Source organism: Tasmannia lanceolata, unplaced genomic scaffold (assembly GCF_043159265.1).
Source record: "Tasmannia lanceolata isolate RefF3 unplaced genomic scaffold, GAP_Taslan_0.1 ptg000007l, whole genome shotgun sequence".
NCBI lineage: Eukaryota > Viridiplantae > Streptophyta > Magnoliopsida > Canellales > Winteraceae > Tasmannia > Tasmannia lanceolata.
In genome coordinates this window covers 15,816,070-15,842,330 of record NW_027518684.1, presented here as the reverse complement: position 1 = coordinate 15,842,330, position 26,261 = coordinate 15,816,070, and the positions used below count along the sequence as shown (strand labels likewise).

The 26,261-nt window shown below is 39.5% G+C and overlaps 2 protein-coding genes and 1 non-coding gene across 3 annotated transcripts; 1 reads left to right on the top strand and 2 right to left on the bottom strand.

Moving 5' to 3' along the window:
• Positions 1–304: 304 nt before the first annotated feature.
• On the bottom strand, positions 305–7,747 carry LOC143880623 (protein FLX-like 3). Its single transcript, XM_077383608.1, has 6 exons — positions 7,598–7,747; positions 7,076–7,167; positions 3,828–4,349; positions 3,516–3,661; positions 1,467–1,546; positions 305–1,258 (listed from the first exon to the last, which is right to left on the bottom strand). Exons 1-6 carry the CDS (start codon positions 7,745–7,747, stop codon positions 1,175–1,177), a joined length of 1,074 nt encoding a protein of 357 aa, XP_077239723.1. The 3' UTR covers positions 305–1,174.
• A 7,393-nt stretch (positions 7,748–15,140) lies between these two features.
• Positions 15,141–15,213, bottom strand: TRNAA-UGC (transfer RNA alanine (anticodon UGC)). The gene has a single exon. It is a non-coding gene; the product is annotated as a tRNA-Ala (tRNA).
• A 172-nt stretch (positions 15,214–15,385) lies between these two features.
• On the top strand, positions 15,386–25,521 carry LOC143881046 (transferases/nucleotidyltransferase). The gene is made up of 13 exons (XM_077384039.1): positions 15,386–15,540; positions 15,620–15,715; positions 15,833–15,910; positions 22,359–22,439; positions 22,727–22,946; positions 23,027–23,085; positions 23,233–23,282; positions 23,394–23,481; positions 23,570–23,830; positions 23,942–24,037; positions 24,667–24,771; positions 25,040–25,156; positions 25,238–25,521. Exons 1-13 carry the CDS (start codon positions 15,475–15,477, stop codon positions 25,319–25,321), a joined length of 1,401 nt encoding a protein of 466 aa, XP_077240154.1. The 5' UTR covers positions 15,386–15,474; the 3' UTR covers positions 25,322–25,521.
• The last annotated feature ends 740 nt before the right edge of the window (positions 25,522–26,261 follow it).

Genomic DNA, 26,261 nt, shown 5'->3' with positions numbered 1-26,261 from the left:
TCAACCAAAATCCAATAGATATTTTCCATGACACACAGAACCTAGAACCATTGCATGACTTGTGCTTCATGGAGGCTAGCAAACGCCGAATACAAAGATACAATGTCAAGGATACTAAGCACCTAGGTTATAAATTCCACTATTCTCCCATCTGGACGGAATATAGGAGTCCACAAATACGCTACAAAAGTGCATAAGGAACAATTGCACCCATGTGAACCAACCCAAAATTCTGTTTCACAGCTGCCGCAGCTGAGTCAGATAGGCTAAATGAATACATAATTGGCAGATCTCAGACAAAATAGCACGTCCCAACTTCAATCAGTTGGAAATTCATTATACTGCCATCAAATTTTAAAACTGTTTCATCAAACCATGCTCATAATCCTTGAGGTAATCAATTTTCAGCAGTCACACTCACTAAGAACTTCGTTAAATACAAGAATTAGCGGCTATAACTTCGAAGAATATGATCCAAATCATCCAAATGATGAAACATCAATGCAATGCTCCACAACAATCCTTTTGGGAAATGCAGTCTAAAACTGAGGTCTGATTACTTTGTCTCCAAAAAAGATACTCCCAGTGCTTTCCATAAATGTCCACAAGCATCATTAAGCATGTTAGTGAGTCTGATAATATTGAAAAGACATTTGGTATTGGCAGAGTTTCCCCACATCTGAGGAAGTATTAGAAGTGTGAAAAATAAAGGAAATCATCCCCTGATATCAGCCTTCACATTGCAAAACTGCATAAAATAATTCAAATCCAAAAGAGTTTAGTATCTCCATTGTTCACAAGCAACAAAAAGTTTACTGGAATTGTACAGAATCCATATCAATTCATATATCCTCCTGAGTGTGCTACAGTTCAAAACTGTACCACTCGGGAACAAAATGCAACCATATTCTACAAAAGCAAAGCATATTGTTTCTTGGATAAATTTCAAGAAAAAGGATTGAGTTCAAATTTTAAAGACTAAAACAGATTTTGTATTCATCAAAGTAAAGCTACATCAGAAGTCCCGCACCATGTATAGCTTAGATGATTAACAAGATTCTGTCACTAATGCCGCACACATAAATTAACACTACTAATCCTTTGAATATTGAAGTATCATAACTCAAAATAGGTAAGGGCAAGCTTTCAGCATTACAAACAGAAGCAACTGGACTCAGCGACGTGAAAGGCGAGACTTCTCAAATGCCCCCCATGAGCCAGAACCCACATCATACAGAGGACCCTTGTCAGAAACACCCTGACAATAAACAGAGGGAACGTGATACATTAAACAACACAACCTGAGCACTGATAAGCTTTAGAGTTAACAGCACCAAAATGTAAGTTCAAAAGGTAGAATTGAATTTCAAGTTTATACAGATGGATGGATACATATGGGACAAGGCTTAGTTGAGTTGAGTATATACAGATGGATGGATGGATATATTCCAAAAAAGTAGCCTTACCGAGTGAAGCCTATATCCATCCCCATATGAAGAAGGAAACTTCCCTTCAGGGCTGCCGAGTTTCATACCATATGCTCCACCTTCAGCCACAGATCCATCAACAGAAGAATTTAGAAAGAACACCAACTAATTAAACCCAATATATATATATAGAGGAATTCTAGACTGAAGGGAGCCGTTGCAAAAAAGAGGTGAAGGGCTTTCCTATTGGCTGCACATCACCATCATGCATTAATAACGGCTGAAAAGTCAAACATGATTAGGGGTGGACATGGTTCCGGTTCGAACCGAGGAACCGAACCGAACCGGCACATATGGTTCGGTTCGGTTCGGTTCCATAGTTATATGGTTCGGTTCCGGTTCTAATAACCTGGAACCGATGGAAATTCGGTTCGGTTCTGGGTTTGGATCCCGGAACCGAGAACCGAACCAAGAACCGACCCACCTTAAAACCCTTAGTCAGACTGGAAAACAAGTTTTTTAATCTCAGCACTTGCCCAAATATTTTTAATCTCACCAGACAAGCCTTAATATTTTAATGGCAGGAAAGAAGATGTGGGAATCCTTTTTGTTTTTAATATTAACTTAAAAGTTTTTGTAAGTGTAAGAAGAAAGTGAAAGGCTTTTAAAAATAGTAAAATATTATGAGAGTAGTTTGTATAACGCCCCCACAAAGTCATATTCATCATTTCATTAGAGACTTTTGTGCTCTGCTTTTCCCATAATGATGATGACAAGCTGGAAACAAAAAATTATTCTATCTCAAGAAAAGAAAACCAAACATTCAAACAACTATTGTGAAGAAATTCCGTTGATTTGATGAAGATCGGGTAAACCCAGAACCGAACCGAACCGAACCGATTATATATGGTTCTGGTTCGGTTCGGTTCCAAACTTATATGGTTCTGGTTCGGTTCCAATTTCAGGGAACCGATTATATATGGTTCGGTTCTGGGTATACCCCAAAACCGAACCGAACCGAACCATGTCCACCCCTAAACATGATGGTGATGTGCAGCCAATGGGGGAGCCCTTTCACCTCTTTTTAGCAAGGGCTCCCTTCAGTTTAGACTTCCTCATATATATATGAGGAAAGTGTTGAGCGCACCAAGCGCTTATGGTGCGCTCGAGTGCCCAATCACATGGGTCCCACATTTTTTGGGGTGATCCAAACCATTCATTTGCAAGGCCCTATCATAGATAGGGTGTGTACCAAAAATCAGGTCCGTTGAATCATCCTAACCCCTTCAAAAGTGGAGGGAAAAATGGGCAGATTTGTGGACAAACAGTGTCTGTCCATTTTGACCTCCACAGATGGATGGGTTAGGATGATCCTATGGAGCTGATTTTTGGTACACACCCCATCTATGTAAGGGCCTTGCAAATGAATGGTTTGGATCACCACAAAAAATGTGGGACCCATGTGATTGGGCACTCGAGCGCACCATAAGCTTGGTGCGCTCGAGCGCACCAACTCTCTCTCTCTCTCTCTCTCTCTCTCTCTCTCTCTCTCTCTCTCTCTCTCTCTCTCTCTCTCTCTCTCTCTCTCTCTCTATATATATATATATATATATATATATATATATATATATATGCATTCTATTTATAACTCGGAAAATGGCAGACAACAGTTGGGACCTGTAAATGCTAACAAGAACAGTTTAAGAACAAAATTGACATAAACCATAAGTAACATGGGACACATGCAACTGTATGTGCATGATCCTTTCTCAGATTGGCACTCTAGTATATGGAACAACTTCGCATTGTGCAGCTAAGCTATTCTTTTTTATTTTTTTTCTTGAAGGGTATGCAACTAAGCTAATTGGATCAACAGAAATTCCTGGTTGGAATACCAAACACTTTTCTGGCAAAGAAATAATTGGAAAGTTACGATACCATCAAAAGGGTAGCACATGCCACCCCCCTACCAAACCAAAAAGTGGATCACCACGTAAAATAAAGGAGCAAGACATGGTGTTATTGTGGATGAAATAAGATTAATTCATCCACATAAGATTAACAAGCTATAGGTTAGAGAAAGAGTACCAGCACCCCATGGTCTAGCATCAGTGCTAGCATAGTCTGCCCGTAGCTTTTCGACTTCACGAGCCATGGATACCACGTTTTTCTCCATTGCTTGCCTCTGTTCCATCAGTTCAACATTTGCTTTCTTCTCAAACTCAAAAGCAGTCCTGCAATAGAAAGTTTTCAGAATTTGAAATGTACAAGTGTTTGGATTTTCCCATTGACTGATTTATGGCAAATGCTTAGCCGTACAAAAGGGTCATTCTTTGAACATTTAAAAACAAAAAACTGAAAAAAAAAAAAAACATCTTAGTAGAGAATAAAGAGCCTAACCTAGCACGCACAATCTCCTGACGTAAACCGTCTATCTCTGTCCTCCAAAGAGAAATTTGCTGATTATCATCTCGTAACCTAGTGAGTTGTTTAGAAAGACTGTGGATTTGCACATCCATTTGCTGTTTTACACTGTTCAATTTTTGAACTTCCGTGTGTAACTGCACAACCTCATTTCTCAAAGGCTCAGTTGATCGTAAATCGGCTTCTAACTTCAACCCTTTCTCAATCAACTCCCTAGAATGAGCTTCTTTATCTGCTTGACTGTTTGCAATGGCCATATTCATACGATAAAGTTCCTCCTTTGCCATAACTAGTTCCCGCTGCAAACCCAAACGATCTTCAGAAAGCCTCCGGTTATCACCCACAAGCCTCCGGATTTCTCCATGCTGGATTTCAAGCACTTCCTCCAATAATGCAGGATGAGGTGGGCGAGGAACGGGACCCCGAACGAATGGGGGGCCTTCAGGAAAACCATGCCTACCATCATTAAAAACATGACGAGGTCCGCGATAAAGAAATCTGAACACAAAAGGGAAAGACGACAGTATCCCATATAAAAATAAAAAAGGGCAAATGATTAAAAAAATGCAAATATTATGCTAAATTGTTAATAAAGGGTAGATATTTAAAAATTATTAAAAAATGGCTGTGAGGTGAGAGAGTATTAGTTTAATGACAAATATACCCTCACTTTCATTCATTTTCCCACCATTTCTTAAGCTCTTTTTCTTTCTTCTTCCTCACCTTACCCAGGGAACGTCAAAAATAGCAGAGCCATTCCCATCCTTTGGAAGGTCTAATCCCCACGGTTTTCTTTCTTCTTCCTCTCCTCACCCAGCCAAGGTGAAAAATACCAGTGCAGCCATTGTCATCCTTTGGAAGCTCTAGTCCCCATGTTTTTCTTTCTTCTTCCTCACCTCCTCAGATTTTGCGAGTGCAAGAGAAAGAGGTATCATCTTTAACGTTTTAAAAAAGAGTAATTTATAATTCAATAAGCAATTTTTTCTAGCATTGCTTTTTAATCTTCTATTTTATTTCTTTTGAAAGGAATTTTACATGCTAAGAGTTCCTTGAAGACTTGATATTGGCAGAAACTGAAAAAGCCCAAAGACCTATACTTATATTAGCATCGGTAAGTATATGGGTATTATGAGTTTATTTGGTCAAATACAATTTGATATTCTCATATATGATTTTAATAATTCACTGCTAGAAATAAGAAACAGTAGAGGAGAGCAAGATAGATGTTACTAGAAACATGATAGGAGAGAGGTTATTGAAAAAAAGATTAGGAACTCATTTTGGTAACAGTTATAAATTTTGTGAGGTTGTGTAACAACTCGGCCTTCACTTTAGGGTCGAGATTAAAAAAATATGCTTAGATAGCTCAGCTCTTTACAAAAAAACTGAAAAATGATTCTTCCTGGATTGCCGTCTGAGAAATTTGCAATGTCCGGTCAAGAACGTTGTTAACCATGATTCTTTTGTGATCTGGCCGAAGAAGTGTAAGAACTAAGAACATCAAGAACTTTGAAAAGCATGCATGTTTCTGTAGCTGTTTTGTACGGGACATTTGGGGTGTGAGGTGAGAGAAAAAATGTATATAGACAAAATTACCCTTAGTTTAGGTTTTTACCTTTTACACTGTTTAAAAAAAGGGTGTGAGGTGAGACGAAAATCTCCCTCCCTCCCTCTCTCTCTCTCTCGTCCTCACCCCATTGAACAAATTCCCCATCCAGGAACCATCGCATTGCAGATATCCCCTAGTATATAACCTCTTTTGTAAAATAAAGTTTCAGGAAACTCACTCTCACCAATTAATGACTCCCTAGCTACAGCTGATGGAAAACAAACAAATTTCTTTACAAGAAAAAACATTATGCGGGAGAATTCGTTCCTTTCGACTCCCTATTTGCTTTCTCTTGCCATAGAAACAGCACCTCTGCAAAATCTTTAAAATACAATGTGACAGAATCCCTTTCTCTTGACTAGGTTTGTTCCCTTCTTTTATCTCATAATGTTTCAATCATTGAATGGATTGTGGCCGCATATGGGTATCATATATTCCTTGTAACATTCAGATTGTATCTAGGTTACCTATTGGTGTTTTTGTGGAGTTTATTTGAGATTGTGACCACTTCTTCACTATTTTTGGGTTGTAATGTTTTGAAGTTGAATATGTATGCTTGGGAACTTGATTTCGGACAATATAAGATCTAGTGTCAATCTTTTTTAGTCTTTTTTTTCTGCTTTGCAATGCTTTTATTTGCTATCAGTATCAGTTTCTTGAACTTCAATGGACATGGACAATTACATGTTCTACTTTGATAAAGAAAAGAAATGTATGTTTTTAGCAGCATGCTCTGTTTTTCTGTGCTCTTGTTCTTTAAAACCTTGCCATATTATGCCATACATACATGACAGACTCATAGAGTGATACAGAAGAATTCATGCATGAATTTCATTCAAATAAACCCATAAAAATATCCATTAACCACATAATTCATGGTCTTGAAATTTTATTTTTCTAAAAAAATGCTACAAGCAGGTTGACATATGTCTGTCATAGCACTGTCAAAGCATCCCACAGATAAGGGAAGCAATGACTCCAGTAGATACAAATACAATCCAAGAAAAGCGCATAACCACAACCAACATAACTTTCCAAATGTGAAGGATATCATGCTGAAAATACAAACCAAACAATAAAAAAGCCAAATAATGCTAGCATATTAAGTGAACATTGATTAAGTTTAAGTTTTAAATATAAAAGGTACAACAATGCAAAAGGCATTCCAAGTTCCGACTGCTGTTTAGTTGTTAAATGTTATTATATGAGTAGCTTTCTTTAATTTCATCACACAGGCCAATAAAAAGAACCAACATATTTGGAAGAACTTTTTCAATCTATACAACATTCTCATTCGTAACAGTTAAGATATAGAGCATAAATCTGTAGTACGAGTGGAAATCACCGTAAATTCATGTCAGATACCAATAAAAAAAGAAACGAAACAGTTAGGAAGAACATTTTTTCAATCTATATAACAGTCATTCCTAACAGATAAAGGTATAAAGCATAAATCAATAATAAAAGCTGAAATCATCGTAAATTCATGTCAGTTAACCCTCATGCCACATCGTTCACTCAATTAAGGTGAGCATCTTAATTTGGTACACATTAATTTTACAGAAATAAATCCTGAGTACAAAACAAATGATACAGTACGAAGATGATAACTTACAAGCTAACCAAGAACTTTAGTTTGGTAATTGAAGGTGAGAATGTTCCTGAAAAATCATTTGATGCCAAACTCCTGCAAATATCAGTCACAAACTAAAAGTAGTGCAAAAGATACACAGATTGAGACCACAGGAAAAAAAAAGGGCAAATGATGAAAAAAATGCAAAGTTTATTTGAAATTGTGAATAGAGGGTAGTAATTTGAAAATTAGAAAAAACGTGTAGTGAGGTGAGAGAAGATGGGATGTAGGACAAATATACCCCTCTTCGTCTTTTTTCCCTCCACTATTTCCCCTATCCCTATACGTTCTCACCTACCGTCTTCTCCCTCAACCCATCTGTAACGTGGAAAACTCCATGGGAGGGTTTTTTCTTCGTCAAGGCATTTGTAACGTGCAAAACTCCATGAGAGGGTTTTGAAGGTTGCCATTTACCTACCACCTTCTTCTTCCTCAAGGCTTGATGGAAGGTTTTTGAAGCTTGCCATTGCCATTGAAGTTTTGGAAAAAAACTCCATTGCCAACGTTTCCAAGCTCCATTGCCAATGTTTCCAAGCTCCAGTAGCATTTTAGTGTTGAAAAAGAAACTCCATTTGGAACGTGATAAAGGTCCATTGCCATTGTAGTTTTCGAAAGAAGGCCATTGCCAACGTGATATAGCTCCAATGGCGCCATTGTAGTTTGGGAAAAAAATCCCCATTGCTTATTTGGGTGGTCAACATAGCTTCAGTTAGGTTTAACATCTTCTGTTAATGTTTTCATGTTTTTTGTGGTTAGGTTTTTTCACCCTATTTATGAGACTCTTTGTTTGGTTGCAATGTTTATCTTGACCTCTCTCTATCTCTCTCTATGCATACAATCATGTTTGGTTACATGTTAGAATGTAGTGGTTCCGGGGTATAAAATGTGGTTCGAAAGGGGTTCCGGAGTAGAAAAGCCCAATTGTTTTGTGTTGAAAAAAACAGAGATATTACCGAAGTTGTTGTAGGTTGTATAATTGTTGTCATTCTTTTCTTGGGTTTTAAAAGAAAGTCAGAACCACCATTTTCTCTGTTGGAAAAAGACCATTACTTGTTTCTACCCAATGTGGTTCCGTAGTGGTTCTGGGGTAGAAAATGTCGCTTCGTACTGGTTCCGGCGTATAAATGTGGTTCCCAAGTGGTTCCGAGGTATAAAATTTGGTTTCGTACTAGGTTCAAGGGTAAAAAATGTGGTTCCCTAGTGGTTCTGGGGTATGAAATGTGGTTCCCTAGTGGTTCCAGTATATAAAATGTGGTCCCGAAGTGGTTCCAGGGTTGAAAATGTGGTTCCCTAGTGGTTCGAGGGTATAAAATGTCGTTCCCTAGTGGTTATGAGGTATAAAATGTGGTTATGTAATGGTTCTGGAGTATAACATGTGGTTCCCTAGTGGTTCCGGGGTATTAAATATGGTTCCCTAGTGGTTCCAGGGTATAAAATGTGGTTACCGAGTGGTTCGGAGGTGTAAAATGTGGTTCCGTAGTGCTTCGGGGGTATAAAATATGGTTTCGTAGTGGTTCCGGGGTATGAAATGTGGTTCTGTACTGGTTCCGGTGAATAAAATGTGGTTCCCAAGTGGTTCCGGAGTATAAAATGTTGTTCTATACTAGGTTCAGGGGTATAAAATGTGGTTCCGTGGTGGTTCTAGGGTATGAAATGTGGTTCCCTACTGGGTCTGGCGTATAAAATGTGGTTCCCAAGTGGATCTGGGGTATAAAATGTGGTTCCGAGGTATAAAATGTGTTTCCGTAGTGGTTGTGGGGTATAAAATGTGGTTCCGTAGAGGTTACGTGGTATAAAATGTGGTTCCATAGTGGTTGTGGGGTATAAAATGTGGTTCCGTACTGGTTCCGGGGTATAAAATGTGGTTCCCTAGTGGTTCCGGGGTAGAAAATGTGGTTCCGTAGTGGTTCCGAGGTATAAAATGTGGTTCCGTAGTGGTTCCGGGTAGAAAATGTGGTTCCGTAGTGGTTCCGAGGTATAAAATGTGGTTCCGTAGAGGTTACGTGGTATAAAATATGGTTCCATAGTGGTTGTGGGGTATAAAATGTGGTTCCGTAGTGGTTCCAGGGTATAAAATATGGTTCCCTAGTGCTTCCGGGGTAGGAAATGTGGTTCCGTAGTGGTTCCGAGGTATAAAATGTGGTTCCGTAGTGGTTACGTGGTATAAAATGTGGTTCCATAGTGGTTGTGGGGTATAAAATGTGGTTTCGTAGTGGTTCCGGGGTATAAAATGTGGTTCCCTAGTGCTTCCGGGGTAGGAAATGTGGTTCCGTAGTGGTTCTGAGGTATAAAATGTGGTTCCGTAGTGGTTCCGGGGTATAAAATGTGGTTCCGTAGAGGTTACGTGGTATAAAATGTGGTTCCATAGTGGTTGTGGGGTATAAAATGTGGTTCCGTAGTGGTTCCCGGGTATAAAATGTGGTTCCGTAGTGGTTCCGGGGTAGAAAATGTGGTTCCGTAGTGGTTCTGAGGTATAAATTGTGGTTCCATAGTTGTTGTGGGCTATAAAATGTGGTTCCATAGTGGTTGTGGGGTATAACATCAGGTTCCATAGTGGTTCCGGGGTATAAAATGTGGTTCCGTAGTGGTTCCGGGGTATAAAATGTGGTTCCGTAGTGCTTCCGGGGTAGGAAATGTGGTTCCGTAGTGGTTTCGGGGTATAAAATGTGGTTCCCTAGTGGTTCCGGGGTAGAAAATGTGGTTCCGTAGTGGTTTGTGAGGTATAAATTGTGGTTCCATAGTTGTTGTGAGCTATAAAATGTGGTTCCATAGTGGTTGTGGGGTATAAAATCAGGTTTCGTAGTGGTTCCGGGGTATAAAATGTGGTTCCGTAGTGGTTCCGGGGTATAAAATGTGGTTCCCTAGTGCTTCCGGGGTAGGAAATGTGGTTCCGTAGTGGTTCCGAGGTATAAAATGTGGTTCCGTAGTGGTTACGTGGTATAAAATGTGGTTCCATAGTGGTTGTGGGGTATAAAATGTGGTTCCGTAGTGGTTCCGGGGTATAAAATGTGGTTCCCTAGTGCTTTCGGGGTAGGAAATGTGGTTCCGTAGTGGTTCTGAGGTATAAAATGTGGTTCCGTAGTGGTTATGTGGTATAAAATGTTGTTCCGTAGTAGTTCCGGGGTATAAAATGTGGTTCCGTAGTGGTTCTGGGGTATAAAATGTGGTTCCGGGGTAGAAAATGTGGTTCCGTAGTGGTTCCGAGGTATAAAATGTGGTTCCGTAGAGGTTACGTGGTATAAAATGTGGTTCCATAGTGGTTGTGGGGTATAAAATGTGGTTCCGTAGTGGTTCCGGGGTAGAAAATGTGGTTCTGTAGTGTTTCCGAGGTATAAAATGTGGTTCCGTAGAGGTTACGTGGTATAAAATGTGGTTCCATAGTGGTTGTGGGGTATAAAATGTGGTTCCGTAGAGGTTACGTGGTATAAAATGTGGTTCCATAGTGGTTGTGGGGTATAAAATGTGGTTCCGAGGTATAAAATGTGGTTCCATAGAGAGAAATAGGAAGAATAGTGAAGGAGCGCGAGAGAGAAATAGGAAGAATACTGCTAGATATCAAGATTGCTATACTATGGGGAAGAGGGAACAAGCTCAAAGCCACAAACACGGTGAGTGATATTCTAAGGGGTCGGACAACGAATCTCATGGAGAAGAGTGGAAAACCTAAAACCTCGCTAAAGTGGTACACCCCACCCCTTGGATCAATCAAATTCAATTTTGACAGAAGCTACAAAGGAAGCCCGGGCTGGGTAAGGATTGGGGTAATCTTCCGTAACTACGATGGGTAAACAATCCCATGCCATTAAAAAAATATCTTTAAAAATCTTATCTTTTTCTGTACCACTGAGCATATGTGATGCAAATGAAGTAGAAGCCCATGCCTTAATTCTTCTTTTTTTTTGAATGTTGAAGCTTTCATTAAAAGGAAGAAGACCAAGATGATCGAAACTCCAAAGATTACAATGACAGAAAAACAAGAGAAGCCCGTGCCTTACTATGGGGGCTGAAATGGTATTCAAATGCTAGACTAGAGCCACTGATCATCGAAGGGGACTCCTCTAACGCCATCGCTTGGGCTGCTAGTAAATCGTCAGGACCTTGGAAGCAAGATGACATAATAGCAGAGATTAGATATTTGTGCTTATTCTAGCACTTCCTAAATCTCATCTTACATGTCCAGCATTTCCATAGGTTTTCATGATTTTACAGGATTTCCAGCAAAATTCCGAACCGAAACATTTCTGTTTCTCTCACAACTGAAACCGAATTCAAAACTGAAGTTTAAAACCTTGGTTGAGCCTCGTTTAGGCCTATAAAATGATATGAAGGGAGACCAATTGTCATCGCAGGACAATCCTCCCCTACCAAATCTCGTTGACGTCCTTTTCTTTCCTTCAGCATACCACCTCCTTCAACGATTCCTCCATCAATTCTTCCGATGAGGAGCTCGATCCTCCCATCGAGTCTTCGACCGACTGGGACACTCCAAGCGCCCATTCCTTCTTGCCCATATTGCTCTTTCCATCATAGGGCCTTCAACTAATTGTAAGGTTGAGACTCTCCCATCCTTGCCATTCTTCGTATGTACAATGGGGAACATGTATGAGAACCACTCGCCCATGGTACTTACCACTACAAGATGAGGTATGGGAACTACCTACCTTTGCTGCACATGAGAACTCCATTCCTTGTATCACCTGGTAGTCGTACAAGGGCATTGTCGTGAGGTTGATGGAACTCTACGAACTTTACTTCCACACCTTTTCCACCCTAGGGTGGGCCTCCAAGTTTACGACCTTCACGGGTGTAAAGTCATTCGCAAATTGTAGGCCTAACGGCATAGCATCCTCCAACACGAAGTTGCGAGTTATGCATATGTACACTGAAGCCTCGTGGTCTTCCCGTTAATGAGCACGTCCAAATATCATGATTTCCACAAAAACCCTAATATTTTAGGGTTTTTTTTGTTTTTATCAATGTTCTCTTTCTTAAAATGTGGGTTTAATGTACCCATGGGGTGGGGTTTCATTGTCTGTGGTGGAGGTGACGGCGGTGGCCGGAGATGGTGAAGGTGGCGTTGGAAGGAGGTGGCGGTGGCAAATGGCGTAACCCTAATCCCTCTGCAAATGGCTTCAAACCAGTGATAAGGGTATTTCTGTCCTCAATATATTAACCATGTTTAGTTTTACTCATTCCGTCAGGTTAAACTAACGGACCGTCAACAGCGGGGGTCTACTAAAAAATGTCATAAAGTTGAGGGGGTGTCATTGCTAACTTCCAAACCACGGGGTTAAAAGTGGAAAATGGCCAAACCACAAGGGGTGTATCTGTATTTTTCCCTTTTTAAAAAAAAATACATTAACTACATGAAAGTTTCATTATAGATGTTGAAGAACAAAAGGGACAACAAATATTCATCACAATGCCAATTAGAACTTCAAATCATCAACTTTGTTCGAGGCTAGCATTACCTTAACCAACAAAAAAAAATTCAAGAACAGGAGGGAATCTTAAAAGGGAAAAAATACAGGCAAAGTTGCTCCATGATTACCAGGTTGTTCTGTAACTCAGTATGGATCAGTTTTTCAAAATGCCGATGGGGTGAAAATGCAGCGAAAGTGAATCCTAGTCGACTTGGTTGATGCGGCTGAGTACTTGGTTGATGAGACTGAGTAATCGGTTGACTCCCCCACATAAATCAGGAGAATCAGAGGAGCTTTGATGGACTTTGTAGGACAAAACGCGGACTCGGCCAAGAACACAGCCAAGTTAAAAAGAGTTCACTTGGGTGAGTCCATGATGATGTGGGGGAGTTTTGAAACTATGGCATGGATTAAACATTTAATGGAATTGAAGGAGGTAATACAGAACAAGTTTGAGAGGGGGTAATATAGAACAACTTTGAGATGGTTCTTGTCTACTTCAGTTTCCATTTGCTAGAGTGCTAAATTGTTGCATAGGTTGTCATAAGTTTGAGATGGAAAATATTCCTTTTTTTCTTATATTTACTTGAAGCGTAAGCTAATCTTGGAATTGATATTAAGTGAAGACATCTCTCTCAAGAAAGTTTTGGTAAATGCTTCTAAAAGTAAGTAGGTCTGGGAAAGTTGTATTGACTTATAAATCCCTACAATTAAATATTGGGCTTTCATGATTTAACATTTTAAAAATAATATTTCCAATATGAAACTCTAAAAGCAAATTTTTTTTTGCATGTATGTGCTTCTGTAGAGAACCTTAAACCATCCAAAGTTACAGAATATCAGATAACAACTGGGTATAAATAATAGAAAAACCAGAACCCATTGATTTAACATATCTGTGTATTTGCATGTAGGTGCTTTGTAGATAACTAGTGTTGAGTTCATTTACCAAAAGAGAATGAACATACAAGGACACAGATTCAAAATGCAATTGCTTCTCAAAAATACTCCCAAATCGTTAGCGAAGGAAAAATGGCGGAAGATTCGCAATGCCCCTTGGGATCTAGATCTCCTATGATTTTTCTACTCATTATTCACATTTTAAGCCCTCAACGAAACCCTTTCAAACACAAAATCAAAGCCCAACGAAACCCTTTGATACCCATTAAAATCCAAAATTTTCAAAATCCATACAAATGAAACCCCTTGTAAAGCATTTCAAAGGCTTCAAAACTACATACTCATGCAAATCCCTCTCACAAACTACCAAAGAGGTACTTAAAACAGCTTCAGATACGTGAGATCCAACCCATCACGAAAAAAACCCAAATTTAAGAAAACCCTACATCAAATGTTTAAAAATTACCTTTGAATAGTGGACGAAGCAGATTTCCGGCGAGAGGGGATGTTTTCCGGCGAGTAGGTGGTGCGTCACCGAGATTCACGCGGACGTACGACGGTGACAACGGTCGTTTCTCCACCGGCGGTGAGAGTTCTTGTCGGAGAAGAGAAAGGTAAAAAAAAAACCGTGTGAAAAGTAAAAAACAAAAGTATAAACAGTGTAAAAGGTAAAAACCTAAAGTAAGGGTATTTTTGTCTTTATACATTTTTTCTCTCACCTCACACCCTTTTTTAATAATTTACAAATTACTACCATTTTTTCATAATTTCGAATAAACATTGCATTTTTCTCATCATTTGCCCTATAAAAAATAATAGGAATTACAGTTCATAGATATATATATATATATATATATATATATATATATATGAGAATTATCAAACACAAAGGGTTCTAAATATAGACGGAGGGTTTTGTAAAAACACCTGTGGAAGAATTTCGCAAATGGTTCTCTTTTCTTCTTGGCGGATTTATAGTGCGAGTAGACGGGCTACTGGCTACTGGCAGTTTGTCGACAAAGAACTGTACGGACCACGTCATAGGTTGATCCAAACCGTCCATGTGATAGAACACGAAATAAATAGGTTGTGCCCCAAAAATCATTTCCATAAGCCGATCCTAGCCCTCCAATCTATAGATGTTTCCATAATTCCTCTTATCTTAAATCGGATGGTCAAGATCACCCTATAATTTTTTAATTAAAAAACCATAAAGGAGGGGATAAGATCGAAATTATAGGGCTTTAATGGGTGCCTTTGTTAAAAGCATAAAGTACGGGGTTGGATTGAAATTATATGATTTAATTGGTGCCTTTGTTAAAAGCATAAAGGAGGGGGTAGGATTGAAATTATATAAGTTGAATTTGTGCATTTGTTAAAAAAAAGTCAAGAAATGTGACGTGTAATTCTCACATAATTTTCAAAAAAATCGAAAAAACTCTCTTCTTTTCATCCCAGCTTATTGTAGTAGATATGATGGCCAACCAGGTACCTAGCCCTTGATTTTTTATCATATAAATTCTCTTCTTTATTTCTTTAGCATGTCGAAATGACCCAAATATCCCCACTTTTCTATATGGATTGTAGTATGGTTAATAATAGGAATGATAGAATGCAGGGCGCCCTTGCAAAAACCAGCTTCAAGGGCGGCGCCCTTCATTCTATCATTCCTCAAGAAAAATATTTGAGTGAAAAATAGTTAAACCTTTTAACTACGCCCCAAATGGAGATGCAGGGGATCGAACCCTGTACCTCTCGCATGCAAAGCGAGCGCTCTACCATTTGAGCTACATCCCCGTCTTATGTCATCTGAAGGGCTAAATATATTATATAGTTTAGTTTAATACATGGAAGAAAACATGCCTCATTCGGTCATTCCATTTCCAACATCTGATTATCAAAATGAACGCCCGCGATCTTCTGATTGTTACAAATTTTCGATCTATGGCCCATCCTATGTACACTCGTTCCCCACTTCTCAAATGATATTTCCACCCTCTTTCATAATAAACCTGCGAAACCCCTCTCTCTTCGTCTCTCCCTCTCCCTCTCTATGCCATGGATTTTCAGGTGGTAGTATTAGCCGGTGGGACTTCCAAAAACCTAGTTCCTCTCGTATCCAAGGTACTTCTCCTTTTTCCTTTCTTTTGCTTGTTTTTGTGTTTCGCTAACGCAATTTATTTTACTTTTTTTTTTCTTTTAGGACTTTCCAAAGGCTCTTCTTCCCGTTGCAAATCGTCCCGTTATTTCATACGTTCTCGAGCTCTTGGAAGCCAGCAATCTCAAAGATCTCATCGTTGTGTGTTCCCTTTTTACCCTAATCTCATTTACTCCATCTTTCTATGTGCTTTTATAGCCTTTGGTTTGTGGTATGAGCTAAGGTTTTTTTTTTTTTTTTTTTGGTTTCTCGGTGTAGGTCGTGGAAGGAAAGGATGCCGCTCTTCGGGTTGGGGGTTGGATTTCGGGCGCCTTTGTTGATCGTCTTCATGTTGAGGTATGTGTGATTTCTTTTCTTTGATTTTTATTTTATTGTTTTCTATCTTTTGTGGTGTTTCTAGATTTTTTTTTAATTTGGGGGCTTTTGGTTTCCATTGATGAATGCATAAGGGACAATAGTATATTCACTCCTTTTTCTTTTTCTTTTTTTGAAAGGATCACTCCTTTGTTTTGAAGGATGAAGAATTTTATTAAAAAGGGAGGAAACACAGAAACAAAGAAATGAGAAGACAATGAGAATATACACTACATACATAGGGCTGGCAATTTCACCTGTAAAAGCGGGAATCCGCATGTGGGGCAGGGGCGGGGACGGGATGGCTCTAGTCCCTCCCCTCCCTGATTCAATACCTTGCATTATGCCATTATCAGTACATAATTTGCATTAATTTTTAAAATTCTAAATCTACCCTTTGGCCTTTGTCTTCTAGTGCGTGGGGCAGGGATGGGGATTAGATATTCCCCGTGGGGTGGGGACGGAGATTCCCTGCCATCCCCGAAGCAGGGACGGGGACAAGGAATTTTCCTTGAGGTGGGGACGAATGTTGGACGGGGATGCAACATCCATCCCCACCTCGCCTTGCCCCATTGCCAGCCCTATACATACAACCCCTCACGGGGGAGGAAATCAAAGAACTCTAGGCCTTCCCTTGTGAGGCCTTCCCTTGTGAGGCCATCCCTTGCTAGCCTATCTGCCTCGTTATTGGCCAACCTTTTGACACGATGAAAGGAGATGGACGATCCCTCCACACGATCGTAGATCTCGTCAAACTAGTGCACGGAACTCTATAGGATCGGATGACTTCTTCCAACCAACTAATGACTTTAAGTGAGTCACCCTCGACTAGTAGGCTATCAAATAGGTTTCACTCTATGCTCCTCAAACCTTGATGGACTGTTCTAACCTCTGCTTCGTTAGAGTCTGTTATCCCAATAGGACATGAGAAGGCTGATGGAGTAACTCCATGGTCATCCCTTAGTATACCACCTACTTCCGTAGGCCCAGGGTTACCGAGGCCAGAGTCGTCAAAGTTAACTTTCTCCCACCCGAACCCAGTGGTTCCCTTCTAGGGGATGACATCGCAATCTGCTCACTGTTATAGGCTGAAACAAACCTGAAGCTAGGAAGGGATTTAACCCATGCAATAGATAAGGATATTACCTTTGCGTACACAAATTGAGCTCTCTAAACATACCCTTTGGAAACCCTTTCATTCCTCCTTTCAAAGAACCCACAATGTGGCAATCAGGACCACTTTCCAGAAAATGTTACCTCCTTTCCTCCATGGGGCAAAGAACAAACATTCCAACAAGTCAGATAGTCTAGACAGGAACACTCACGAGATGCTAAAATCTGCCCATAATTCTGCTCCATACCTCTCTAGCCATCTTACAATGGAGAAGCATATGATTCACTGACTCACTTGCCTCCACACATAGGGCGCAATGATCCACGATCAGCATAGGACAATTGCTGAGATGATTGACTACAATAATCCTTACTACGAGAATCCCATCAAGGAGGATTGTCCATCCAAAGTCGTATACCCTTGGGGGTGCTGGAATGCCCCACACTCTAGCTAGAGGCAAAGGTCCAGGGCTCGGAACTAGCTTATGATAGAATGATTTGATATTAAAGACACCTCCAAGAACAAACCCTCTTATCTTCACCAGACCTCTTGTTGTAGCAATTGTCTAAAATCTCCAGCAAGCTCGCTACCCGTTTCAGTTCCCTATCAAAGAAGTTTCTTCTAAAATTAAACTTCCACATTATCTTGCCTGACACACCCACTCAAAGCAATCCCTGACGAACAGTTCCTTATCCATCACCCCTGAAAACAAGTCTGGAAACACATTCCCTATCAAAGTGTCCTTCTAACACCACATGTCATGCCAGAATCTGTTATTGTTCCCCGAGTAGACTCTGAATCTTATCCATTTGTTAAATTTATAGCTTTGCCTCAATATACCCCAGACTATAGCTCCACTGTGTCTAAACTTGTCATCTGATACATGTTCCCCAGGGTACATCCATACTTGCACTTGATAACCCGCATCCTTTCCGTTCCTTCCCAAACTTCCATAGTATATTCATTCTTTATTCTGATACTGATTGTTATACACTTTTTTTGTTCGATATCAATTGTTTATTTGGGTATTGTAACAACATCTATTGACCGATTAGAAAACTCTGTAAATCAAAGAAATTAGTGAATATGAATTCCCTATACACAAACTGTAGAGATAATTTTTTTTCTATTCTGGAATGTTTATTTGGAGTATATCCTGGCATAAAAATAGTTGATTTTACGAAGCTATATTGGCCTAGAATTGGGGTCTTGTACAAAATGGGAGCTAGAGATCATATTTCTTTAGTTTAAGGAATATATGTCAGGCCATCCTATGATATGAATATATTTTCATGTCATATATGAGGGACTGTATATTGGGATATAACATTAGGACTCCCTGGTTCTGATATTGGAATTCCTTTCTTAATTTTACAGTTTTTCTCGTTGGCTGTTACAATTCCCTAAAAGCTATCAACAACCAACACTAAAATAAAGAACAGAGTGTCAATATCAAAACAAGGAAATGTGGATATCGTCTCCCTATATATTTGGCAAGCTTGACAACCTAATGTCATCTGGGATGTTTAAGGTGAACTCCTTGTATCATCATATTAATCCTAGTTCACTTTCGTCTCATTTGTTCAGAGCGTGGAGTATCCCTGCACCTCCTAGAGTTTGTGTTCAAGTGGAATGCTTTTAAGGATAAGATTTTGACAGTTAGCAGTCTGCGTAACCGTAAAGTCTCATCGTTGATGACTTTGCTCTCTATGTGAAGGCAGGTGAATTCGTAGATCACTTGTCTATTCACTGCAGGATTGCCAGAGATTCCCTGGTCTCCTAGACAACTGGTCTTTTGCACCTTGGCCTAGGAAATGGAGGATCCTTTAGAAGGTAATGCTTTTGGATATTATTATATGGGTCCTTGGGAAGGGGAAGAATGCTCGAATATTCGAAAATGATGCCAATGGTCTGTATTTTATTTATATGAAGGCCATTTCACTTATTATCTCTTGGGTGAGAATCTTCCTTTGATTCAAGCTATCCTCGCATAGACAATGATCTTCCTTTGATTCTAGCTATCCTCGCATAGACAATAGACGATGCTGGAAGAAGATTTGTTCAAGCAAGGGAAGGACCTACGATCTCCCCTCCCCCCGATGGAACCCTCCAGGTCTAGGTTGGCTGAAGTTAAATTTTGACGGATCAAGCATCGGTAACCATGGCGAGTAGGAAGAATTCTCAACAATGAAACAGGATCCACTACATGGGCTTTTTGGGGCCCCATCGGGGTCTTGACCCCAGGAGGCGGAAGGGCAGTGTTGCAATGAATTAGGATCGCTTACATTAGAGATATGAGTAAACTTATTGTAGAGGGAGATTCCTTCAATGTCATCAGGTGGATAGATGAGAGCCTATCCTACCTGTGGAAGTTCACAAACTTGATTGAAGAGATTCAGGATCGTGTGGAGGGATGTCCGGTTTGCTTGTAGTATGTTCGGAGATCGACTAACTGGGAGGCAGATTCCCTCGCCCTATCAGGAGTTGATAGGACAAGTTTGGAGATTATTTAAATGTTCCCCTTGATTTTTTGGATTGTTGTTCTCTGTCTTGTAATTTGGTTCATTTTATTGTTGTTCCGACCACCTCGCTCGTAGGGTTTTCCCTTTTCTTTTCATTAATAAAATTATCATCATTAAAAAAAAGCATTTACTGTGCAATTTCTTTCTCTACTTCTAAATTATTGCAAATATGGCATTTTGTCAATTTGTCTTCTTTAGTGGGATCAAGGAAAGCATTCCCAGGTTGAAGAACAAAGCCTTGACCATTGAGCTAAAGGCTCAATCCCATCTTCTTCACAAATTGACAGCAAGATGGCGATGACAAGATAGGGGATGGCATGATGATGGCAGTAAGATGGTGACGATGACAAGATGTTGACGACCAAAACAGGAGCTTGAATAAAATTTGGCTACCTAGTTCAAAGAAACCAAGATTACGAGGGCGAGAACTGGTTGTAGTATAAAGCCACCCCCAGGAAGTCATACGAAGAAAAGAGTGGTTGAGTGGGTTTCAGAAAAAAGCTGATCTATCCCAAATTTATTCCAGAGCATGCGAAGCCCTAGGGTGAATGGAAGGGAAGGTCATTGGGGGTTCTCCAGCTTCTGTCCCTAATGAAACTGGTTGGAAAGGAATTTTAGGGGATTGGGGGAGTAAAGATAAATCTAAGTGGTAAAGGATATAGTGTATCAGTAAGATTCTGACCTAGCATCAGTAGTAGAGTTCAAATGAAGGGACTGATATCCAGTAGTTAGAGGTGGGGGACAAAGGTGAAAATGTGTCCTCGTGTAAAACAAAAGGTTGTGTGGGGCAGTATTGGACTGAAATACATTTAATTCCTTGCCATGGGGCGCTTGGTGCGAGGCATTTAGTTACTGTATCATCGAAAGTGATAATGTGGAGTCGGCGGTTTCCTCGAAACAGATGTTTATCATGAATTGATCTTGTTTCCTGTCCCATCGAATGTCTACAACGAAGAGAAAGCCTCTAGGGACTATAGAGATGTATCCGGTCCCATCGAATGTCTTACCATTTACATGTTGGAAATCTTGTTTCACATGCTATGGTTTGATTTGTGGGGCCCTGCTATTGGCCTTCCTGGGCGGTCTCTTCCTCGTTAAAAAGGAGTATCTTGAGCTTACTCAGGAGTTCCATGAATGGTCTCACCCCTAATCGTAAAAGGAAACAGACTATGGATTTCTCGGAGCAAGTGGAGGACTTTTGAAAGATAAGGGCGATGGTCTACAACGAAGAGAAAGCCTCTAGGGAGTCTCCTACTCCCAGGGAGATTGTCAGGGGTATAATAAAAAGACAATGGAAGCAATTAAAGGAGGACGCTCAACAGAATGCGGAGGGAATTAGAAAGCTGGAAGATCTTTTTTGCTGCAAAAAAGCTCTCGAAAGGTAAGGAAGTGGACTCCGCGAATTCCATTGTCTTTCTGTCAAAAGAGGATGAGATTGGATTTGTGATCGATTTTCTTCTGAGGGAGTTACGAAGTTGTTCTTGATTGGGGGGGAAGATTAATGGGTTGGTATAGATTTGGTTAAGAGCTTGTTTCTTTTTCTTTATTGTTGTGGGTTAGTCTTTTGGAATTAATCTTTTGGGGGTGGGGGGGGGGGGGGGGGGGGGTGTTAAAAAGGAGTGTAGGAGAACTGGAATTTGTTTTGTTTTGAGGAGACTACCTTGGGGTGCTAATGCAATGGTAGATAGCAATCCTCTTTGGTGGAAATATGCCTGAAAGGCTGAAAGTGGTTTGGCTCTATGTCTTTTTCAAGATCTCAAGATGGGATCGCAAAAGTCTTCGCAATGGTTTTTCTCCCAAAGTTTGTAGTATACTGATGGAGATGGAAATGTGGTTTCTTTTTTAGACAAACTGGTTGGATTGCAAAGGATTGTGTACAGGAATGGAGGACAGGGTTGGCATTTTATTGTGACATTGTTAAAAGTTTGATTTTTGTTTTCTCTGGCCTTGGAATATGCTCCTGGCTATTCATACTATATAATACGTGTTGGGACCCCGATGTAATCTTCATGGTATGAATAAATTTGTCATATTTCAAAAAAAAAAACAAAAAAAAAAAAACCTACCATTCAAAATAAGAAGAGTTAAAACTCCTTAAGCATAGCCTGAAATCAAACACAACATATCATTGTCTCTTCTAAAACCCTTGAATGGGCATGCTTTATAATAAGAGAACTACACGAAATTAGACTTATATTTCAATAAGGAAACATCCAAGAAAAGAAAGAAAATAAAGGAAACAACATGTCCTAAAAATAACATATGTCGCTACTGTCCACGCGCAATTTCAATTTACTGCTGATCTTTTGATCAACCAAAAATCCCATTGATTGATTATTTGGGACGTCGATTGATTATCTGGTCTGCATCAGTCTTACACCGAAAATTAGTTCTGGGTATTACTGATTATACTTGGTCCCTTGGGTATGTTTGAGACTCTATTGACTCTATTATACTTGGGTATGTTTTTACCAGACGCCTAGGGCTTTAGGTTATCGCTTTCTTTGCAGGTTTCTTTTCTCCTTTTCCTTTAGGAATGCTTATTTTACACCACCAAAAAACTATAGTGACTATCGTGGCTAAAAAAACTAAGTGGCTACCCCGGAATTTATGCTTTAATGATAGTATAGATGCAAAGTTGCAAACCTATGAGACTTTTAGGCAGCAATGGCTTATGTGGCTGGTCTCAACAATTACTAGACCACTACTAGAGTTGATTTGATTATTCTCTAATTAATATTTTTTCTTGGTATACTACCCAACAAAAAAAAGACTATTATTTTGCCCTTTGTAGGTAGCCGAGATCCCCGAGGATGTTGGTACTGCAGGTGCACTCCGGGCTGTTGCGCACCACCTTACTGCAAAAGACATATTGGTAATAACCAATTTCTTAACAGGAGGAATGCTAGACTGAAGGGCGCCCTTGCAGAAATCGTACGAAAGGGCACCCACATTGGTTGAAACTTCACAAAAATGCAATAAATGCTCTTTGACTTTTACCTATTATAAATGCCTTTTGTGATGTTTCAACTAATGGGGGCGCCCTTTCATCCAATTTCTGCAAGAGCACCCCTCACTTTAGCATTCCTCTCTTAATAGAACCAAATATCTATTTATTTATTTATTTATTCTTTTATTAACTTAGGTTTGTATTTTCTGTAGGTTGTGAGTGGTGACCTTGTTTGTGATGTGCCTCCTGGGGCTGTGGCGGCTGCTCATAGAAGACATGATGCTGCTGTAACTGCATTGCTTTGTACTCCTCCTGTCAGTGGTCCATCAGAAACTGGTTCCTCTGGGGGAAAGGACAAGGCCAAAAAATCAGGACGATACAATATCATAGGGTTGGACCCCACAAGACAATTCTTATTATTTGTAGCCACAGGTTTGTTCCGAGGGAATACCTTGCATGCACTACATTAATTGATATGCTCACTTATGGAAATGTCAATATATCTTTTACAGGGGCCGAGATTGAGAAAGATATTCGAGTTCAGAAGAGCATTTTCCGGGCTGTAGGCCAGGTGTGAATCATGATATAGTTCAGAAGAGCATTTTCAGAGCATTTACCGGGCTTTTGTTTTTATACTCAGTCAAGGCCCTCAACATTCAATTTAGTTTATTGGCCCTGTCATTTTTGCTTTCACTAACTTCATTTTTACTGTGTATAGATGGAAATACGCTCTGATCTCATGGATGCTCATTTATATGCATTTAAGAGGTTTGAGTTTTTGCCTTCTTTCTGAGTTACTATTCACTTTCTGGACTTTTTCAGAATTTTCTCTTCCCTGTAATTTATTACTCATCAGTCATCACTATTATTATTTATCAGGAACGTTCTGCAAGAGGTTTTGAATCAGCAGGTTGCTTTCCAAAGCATAAAGCAGGATGTAGTGCCGTATCTCGTGAGGTCCCAGCTGGTTAGTCAAAGTGAAAGCCATTCATTTTTTTTTTTTTTGTGATTTTCTTACTTATTTTTCTCAACTGGTTCCGTCCCATTTCTTTTAGAGGTCAGAAGTATCATCCAGCGGTGTGCCTCAAGAAGAAGAAGGTTGGAATGAGAGAGACGCTTCCCAAAACAACCAAACGTGGCGCTCTCACCACTTAACTAGTTCTACTCCTGGCTTTCATGAGCTCTATGCTGTGGGTCCTAATGGCTCTGCGGCTGTTCAAAGAAGAACACATAAATGCTGTGCTTATATTGCCAGCAAAAACAAGTACTGTGCACGCTTAAATTCTATTCAAGCTTTCAGCGACATAAATCGAGATGTGAGAACCTTCATCAAATCGTTGTGTTTCTGTGACTTTGTTTACTTAATTTTCTTTTGAGCTTTTTGTCTGTTTTCAATTGGGCAAACTGGAATTTCTTCTCAAATGTAGGTGATAGGAGAAGCGGCGAGTCACCTCTCAGGATATTCTTTCTCTGTGCATAACAACATCATCCACTCAACGGCTGAGCTTGGATCAAAAACTACTGTGAGCCAAACTCTTACATAAAATTACTTAAAACTGCTCATTGCTTCTTTAGGTGCAATTCTTGGTTGCTGCTTATTTGGAAGACAAGAATCAATTAAATACAACGATTTTATTTGAGTTCCATAAAAAAAACCCAAAATTGTGAAGACAGAATTACTTTTAGATTTCTGGTCTTCGCCGATTGTTTGTGGTATTCCTGCTTTTATCTCTTAACTGATTCATTACAAAAATTTCTATGTCGATCAATTCTTGTTCCTGCTTTTCAACAACTGGTCTAGTAATAGGCCCCTTTACCAATATCATTTAACCAATATTGTGAAACTTATGTTGGCCCAGAAATTGTAAGATGATTCCAAAGTTTGGCGTGTCTGAAAATTGGCATAGTGAATCAATGGATAGGCCCCTTTATTCTTTGTTCTTTTTTTAATTAGATTGGAGCTTGCTCTAGGTACTTGCAGCCTAGCCAAACACAGGCATCATGGCTGGGTTCTGAATTAATCAACATGTGTAAAACCTATCTGTTTAATATACTGTGGCGGCAAACCCCTTTCTTTTATTTATTTATTTTTTTTAATGGCAACCCCTTTCTTTTACTTATATTGAGTTTTTTTTTTTTTTTTATGGTTTAGGTTGGACCGAATTGCATGCTTGGGCAAGGTTCACAACTAGGTGACAAATGTAACGTCAAGCGATCTGTCATTGGCTCTCATTGCCGAATTGGTTCCAATGTAAAGGTAGATTTCCTACATAGTAAAATTGGAAAAAAAAATTCCAAAAAATTTCATAATTTGTTCCAGTAAAAAAATGAGATTTTATCATCTGTTTTCTCACATCAGTGAAGTGGTAAGACTGTTGCACAGCTAATATATGGAAACTGGGTCCATGTTTTTTTTGGACCCTTTTCATGGCTTAACCATTGGTTGCCAAATTTAAAGAAAGTACGCGGCGTTGTGGAACTCTCTATCTATTTATTGAAAGGAGACCTTTTCCTTCTATTTGCAGATTTTCAATTCGGTTGTGATGAACCATGTCACTATTGAAGATGGATGTTCAGTTCAAGGCTCTGTTATTTGCAGCAATGTCCATCTCCAAGAGCGTGTGGTTCTCAAGGATTGTCAGGTAATTTATTTTTTTTCTTTATTCTTTTTCCCTCATTTTTTTGGGTTTTCTTATTACAGGGTCTCTGTTTTTTCCTGCCAGGTTGGAGCAGGTTATGTTGTTACTGCTGGCAGTGAGCACAAGGCAGTGTCATTGGCAAGAAAGGAGAAAACCTCATCTCAGTAAGGCAATTTTTTGTTTCTTTTGTACTCTTTTTCTTGCCTATGTTATTGCCGATATGCACACATTTTTGGCTTATTTATTGAAGGGTTTGAGGAAAAAAGTATAGGTAAAAATGGATGCTTGTTGTCCTTTTCTATAAAATGCCCCAAGGGTTGGACATGGATATGCCTCCCTACTTACAAATAGTTTGTTTTTCCTGTGGATTTATGGGCTGGAAAATCCCTATGGATTTTATGGGCTGGAAATGTGACTTGTGTTCTTGTGGGAAATGGATACCTGGTTTCCATAGGCTGAAAACCAGTTACAGTAGAATTTATAAAACTGTAGGGATTGTACCTGCTATTCCAATGTTTCAACCCAGAGTTCTAACTTTTTAGAATACTATTCTAAACTGCTTTCTTGGAGCTTGTTTACTGTTAGAAGCTTCATAGATCTGTTTTTGTTGTTGAATGTTTCTGGAGTTTTAATGTAACTCCACGTTTAGTTTGTGCTACGTAAAGAGGTGGTCTTTGTTTAATCACTATTAAGGGTTAATTATCCATTCACTAACATACATTAGGCTCTACGGTTGGAATGATCTAGACCCTCCATATAGTGACACTTATCATGGATGAGCCATGAACTAACATTGATCAGATGATCCTAACCTTCTGGTGAATGGGCTTTTGCCTGTTTGAGCATTGAATTTCCCCTAGAATAACCATTCCTTTCTCTGCAATTTCCATTATCAGACTCTTTGTTTAGGCCTTTTACAATGACAAGCCATTGCAACAGGCGTAATTACATCGAACAACACTTATCCCAACTGGGTATATTTTTTCTTAAGCTCCGTTTCTTTTCGACTTAAAAATTGTTTTATGTTCATTTTTACAACATAAAACAAATTATACGTCCATTTTTACGTCGAAAGGAAATGAGCCTGTGTTTAATTTATCCCTGGATA

Coding starts and splice junctions, on each gene's coding strand:
- LOC143881046 (XM_077384039.1), top strand. CDS start 15,475: ATGGATTTTCAGGTGGTAGTATTAGCCGGTGGGACTTCCAAAAACCTA. Junction 15,541..15,619: donor TAGTTCCTCTCGTATCCAAG/GTACTTCTCCTT, acceptor TTTTTCTTTTAG/GACTTTCCAAAGGCTCTTCT. Junction 22,440..22,726: donor TTACTGCAAAAGACATATTG/GTAATAACCAAT, acceptor TATTTTCTGTAG/GTTGTGAGTGGTGACCTTGT.
- LOC143880623 (XM_077383608.1), bottom strand. CDS start 7,747: ATGGCGCCATTGGAGCTATATCACGTTGGCAATGGCCTTCTTTCGAAA. Junction 3,662..3,827: donor CAGGAGATTGTGCGTGCTAG/GTTAGGCTCTTT, acceptor TTTCTATTGCAG/GACTGCTTTTGAGTTTGAGA. Junction 1,547..3,515: donor TGCTAGACCATGGGGTGCTG/GTACTCTTTCTC, acceptor CTGTGGCTGAAG/GTGGAGCATATGGTATGAAA.